Below are 5,443 nucleotides of genomic sequence, written 5' to 3' on the forward strand. Positions count from 1 at the left end.
GGGTGACACGTAAAAGCACCCACTACACTCTCTGAGTGGTTGGCGTTAGGAAGGGCATCCAGCTGTAGAAACTCTGCCAAATCAGACTGGAGCCTGGTGTTGCCATCCGGTTTCACCAGTCCTCAGTCAAATCGTCCAACCCATGCTAGCATGGAAAGCGGACGTTAAACGATGATGATGATGATGATGATGACATACATGCATGCATTCCTTTATACATACATGATGGCTGTCCACCCATGACCAAAGAAGTAAATCACTGACCATTAAGAATATTGTGTATCAGATAAAATTATACTTTACCCTACTGGCTCCACTGGTGACTAATGAGTCCACTTGCCTGCATGACATGAAATATATGCCATGGATTATCATCGAACATTCTCATTTGAAACTGCTAAAGGACCTTACCTATAATTTAGTTATTTGGCCATAGAACTGTGTAAAGTATACCTATTTTACTCTGATCCTGCCTTCATTTTTGACAAGCTGGAATGTAATAATATCCTCAACTGGGGATATTTCTTCATTTTTACATCTCCCTGACTTCTCACTCTCTGATGATGAGATACTCAGCTTATGGAATCCTTACTCAATCTCATGATCCACATGCTTGGATCAAGTTAAATGTTTGTGACTCTGATTCAGTCATTATTCTCATCTCTCGTGAAATATATCAGTCACCAGCTCAACCCAAGCAACAAGTGAACCTATACAACAACAACAACAACAATAATGATACTCACCTGCAAGGTATCTGCTCTGTTAATAGCACTGGCCTGCACCTTTACAAGAACTTCATCGTCTTTTAATTCAGGAATTAGTACTTGATTCACATAGAGTACATCAGGTTCCCCTGGACTGTCAAAGTATGCAGCTAACATCTCTGTCTTCTAAAAGAAGTGAAATTGAACATAATAATAATAATAATAATCAGTTACACATAAACAGCTATGAACTTGCATGTTGGTGAGTGTGCATACGTGTGTGTGTGTGCATGTAACAGCATTTCTTTCCGTTATGTATATTCAAAACTCAATTGTTTTCAAGTTTAATCCATCTTTTAATCCAATTTTTTTCAGGCATGGCTGTGTGGTAAGAAGTTTGCTTCCCAACCACATGGATTCAGGTTCAGTTCAAATGTATGGCACTTTGGATAAGTAGCCTCTACTATAGTCCTGAGCCGACCAAAGCCTTGTGAATGGATTTAGTGGACAGAAACTGAAAGCCTGTCATATGTGTATATACATGAGGGGTGCTGAAAAATTCCTGGCTTTGGGTAAAAGAAAATACAGGGTAAGTATGAGAGGCTGGATCTGGTCAGTTTGAACATAAAACAGGTAGAATATTTGAGCTGAATCTGGCTGGTTTGATGATGACGGTGATGATTTTTCTATGTCTTTTATGTTTTATTTGTAACAATAATATTTCTAAGTTCGATTTCGTTTCAAGATCTTCTCAATCACATTGTCAAAATAAGCTGATAATAGTGAGATTATTACAAACCTGTTTCTGCTACCAGCCGCAGAAATACAGTAACAACTGTGCCTTTGTCAACACTTCAACATGAAGATGAGACCAAGAGAGTTTTAAAATGTCAACAGATTTATAAGCAGTGAGTCAAAAAACTTGATCAACTGAGATTATCCAAGCAATTAGTATACAAAAACTCACTCTGGAGTATTTAACCCTTTAGCATTGAGACTATTCTGTCACATGTAATGCTTATTTATTTACATCGTTTTGAATCAATCATGCGTTATCTCACAGTTTTGAGGTTTCAATGATGTGATTGTTTATTTTTAGAAAGACATTGTAGGGTAGGTGTAATAGGTTTGATCTGGCCAGTCTGAACATAAAACATGTAGAATATTTGAGCCTGATATGGCCAGTTTAAATGCTAAAAGGTTAAAGATATAAAAACAATAAGCAAGGGAGATAATTCCAGTGAGATCAGTTGACTGATGTTTTTCGACATTATTAACAATGTAGATTGGTGTGGATCTTGGATTATTAAGCTTATACTTTCAAGTTTTATCAAATAAAATGTGCCAAGTCAATTTTGATCAAACAGGGCTTTGGTCAAGGCATACCAGCTGTGACCATCCATCTTTTTCCTTTGTGCTGATACACTCCAACACCAAATTATCCAAAGGTGTTCTTTTCTTTCTTTTTAAAGGTGGGGTTTAGCTGCTATTTCTAACAGGTTAAACAGCAATGTAAGAGCAACTTGCTGGCTCATAAGATGTACACATTAAACACTGGGGTGATATCTAGATATGAACTATAAAAGAAAAAGATTTAAAAAAGGGAAAGAGAAAACATGGCAGAGATAAAGGAGAAAAATGATAGAGAAAGAAACAGAAGGAAAGTGGGTGGGGTGAAGATAAAGCAAAAGAGACAATATAAATGAAAGATTAAGAAAAATATACGAGGGAGAGAACGGGCAAGAAAGTGACAAGAACTATGAAGAGAAAAGAATTCTAGAAAGAAAGAGAATGGCTGAACTAAGACACAGTAAGCAAAGCAAAGAGATAAGATAAAAGGAGGCAGGGTAAACCGGCTAGATTTCAATCACATTATAATATATCATACATACACACGTATATATGTGTATATGGATGTGTGTGTGTATGTATATTAGCTGTGGACATCAGCATGCCTTATGGAGAAAGCATGAAATTTTAATCAATTTCAGTAATGGTAGCAGTCACTGCTTGAATACACATTCTGCTTTATATAATTCAAGTTGTCAACACATACAGAAATATATATATATATATATATATATATACACTGAGAACCACTTCCCATTGTCAAACGGTGGTTGTCACGCACTGATGACGGGGCAATACCCAGAAACTCGGGTCCGTGTGTATCACGTCAGGCTGGAGATGGGAAAGATGACTTCCCTTTGCAAGTACTGATAGGACACAGAAAGTGTGTCAATAGGCAGCTGGAGGAGATGTCTTCCTGGGGCTACAAGCTACAGTAGCAACAACCTTTAAGGGTTAGCCACATTTAGGTGGCAAATATACTTCACGATATATATATATATGTGTGTGTGTGTGTGTGTGTGTGTGTGTGTGTGTGACCTTGTCAAAAGCACTGTACTGTTACACCAGCATTATCCAACGTGTTTTTTTTTATTATACGTTTTATTTAAGACGATAGAGAACTATATAAAGGTTTGGCTGGTGTTTCTAATAAATCATGCGGTCATGTAGAGGCTGCCTGGTTGTGGTTTGTTTGTTTGTGTAACACGAAGTCATCTTTGAGCAGATCTAAGGCATTCCAGCTTTGACCATTCCGTCCTTCGGTATAGCTAGTAATACCATGTTACCGTGTCTAAATGCATCCTTCCAAAAAAAGACGGAGGTGGGAGGAGGGTGAAGGAAATTTGGCTGCTATTTCTAGCAGTCGAGCGCAAAGCTCAAATCATCATCTCGCCTGCTGGTCGTACGTGAAGCAGTCGAGCACAACAACAACTACTATTATTATTATTACTACTACTCTCCCTCCTCCTTGTCGGGTACTTAAGTTTCTAGCACTTGCTTAGCTCGAAGAATGGGGAAGGAACTATTCTACGGTAGGCAGAGGAGGGTATATGACAGACCAAAGTGCTTAGTTCTGTACACGGAAACAATAAATTCTTACACAGAAGCAAAACCCCAAAATTGAGGAGATGGGCAACGAATTAATCTTCTTCATAGAAATACAGGGTGTTTTATAAATATATTAGATTGATCTCTTGACTATTGTTGTAGGGCGGATGCAATGTTGACCTTCGCTGGATTAGAACGCTAAACATAAATTTACCCAAGAAGTTGTCAAGTACTTTACATAATCAGCGAGGGAGCCTCTAAGTGGTTACTTGATCTGCAAGAAATAGCAGTCAGTATCACTCTTAATCACACCCAGACGGAAGAACATTGGATAAAGGTACTCCTACATATCTGAAAAACGATGGGATGCTCACGACCGGAATGTTTTTGGTCATAGATCTGCTTGATTATGGTGGCGCTGAGGTTAAAACAACATCTAGTATGTGGGAAGCTTTGTAAGATAAAAAGGCAACCACACACAATAAAGGAAGGATGTGTGTGTGTGTGTGTGTGTAATAAAACAAGGACGAGTCGGTCATTATCAGAATGCCTTTCAGCACAGGTTTGGTCTATCTCGTACAGGATTAGCCGTTAATCAAAATAAGCGCATGCTTAGGGCCTTTAAGGGAAGCAGGGGGTACCACAGAAATGATAAAGGATTTATAGTACAAAAGGAATCGCTTTAGACATATTAAAATTATATTTGAAATGGATTCTATGATTATAATTTTGAAGTATTCATGGTGAAAACTGAAAAAAATGTATGGTTTATAATTGTTTATATTTTGAATTACGTATATAAGGGAGCACCAAAATCTTTTAAGTGCTTAAGGGCCTCTGTGGGTCTATCAGAGCTGACCAAGAGCTAAACAGTATTTAAATACACTAAAACAATAGCAGACTTCACCAGTTGCTCACGGTATCTTACATCGCTACATACAAACACACACACACACCCAAAGTATAGTATGATGTTCGTGAGGGTTCCGGGTAGTTCTAGCACCCCAGTTTAGTTATTATCCGCAGTAATATCGTTTTTTCGGCTTACCTCAAAAATGCTTCAAAGTGGAGAATAACTGTATTCCCTTGTACGATTATATATAATTAGGAAAGTGTACTCGTTTCTATATTTTGTTGATTATCAATTTTCTGTTTCAACAGCCCGTTATATATACTTATGCATGTATGTGTAGGTATGTAAGAAGATTTAAATGTGAATCATTTTACACTATATTCTCTCGTCATGTACTTGACAGACAGATAGATAATATCGCACGTTTAAACTTCCCTTCTCTCTTTTTCTTCTTCCGTAATTTCTTTCATTCTTGTTTTTTTTTTTTTTATCTTTAAAGGTGGGCTGAGGATTAGATACATCAAGGTACTTACGTTATTGTTTTCAGCGTGAGAAATGACAACGTTCAGTCTAAAAGCAGTGCAAAGAATGCACACGAACAAAGAGATCCGAGAGATCAACTTGCAGTAGTAACGTAACAATAATATCATCTAAAAGATAACAAACTGGAATGCCTGCATCTCAGGCCGTCTAATTTATTGCCTATCTGACTAAGACAAATAAGTTCGAATCGAGTTACTTCCCCTGTTGTATTTTCAGAGGCAACACAATTTGTTAAAAAGATAGCAGTAAGTACTTTGACCTTCAGCTGTACGAGTTTATGGGGTACCCGTGTTTAGTGTTTAGCAGTGTGGTGTTCATTGCGGTGACTTTTTTTATTCAATTACATGAATGTATTGCAGCTGATCTCTCTCTCTCTCTCTCTCTCTCTCTCTCTCTCTCTCTCTCTATATATATATATATATATATATATATATATATATAT

The 5,443-nt window shown here is 37.4% G+C and overlaps 1 protein-coding gene across 1 annotated transcript in view; it reads right to left on the reverse strand.

The window, feature by feature from the left end:
* The window catches only part of LOC106877010 (quinone oxidoreductase PIG3), a 13,824-nt gene extending 8,640 nt beyond the window's left edge, over positions 1 to 5,184 (reverse strand). Inside the window, exons 1-2 of the mRNA XM_052974716.1 lie at positions 4,992 to 5,184; positions 713 to 893 (exon numbers count right to left, since the gene is read on the reverse strand). Coding sequence (XP_052830676.1) covers positions 713 to 893; positions 4,992 to 5,108 — 298 coding nt within the window. The 5' untranslated portion in view covers positions 5,109 to 5,184. The remainder of the gene's footprint in view (positions 1 to 712; positions 894 to 4,991) is intronic.
* Between the last annotated feature and the right edge of the window lie 259 nt (positions 5,185 to 5,443).

Source organism: Octopus bimaculoides, chromosome 19 (genome assembly GCF_001194135.2).
Source record: "Octopus bimaculoides isolate UCB-OBI-ISO-001 chromosome 19, ASM119413v2, whole genome shotgun sequence".
NCBI lineage: Eukaryota > Metazoa > Mollusca > Cephalopoda > Octopoda > Octopodidae > Octopus > Octopus bimaculoides.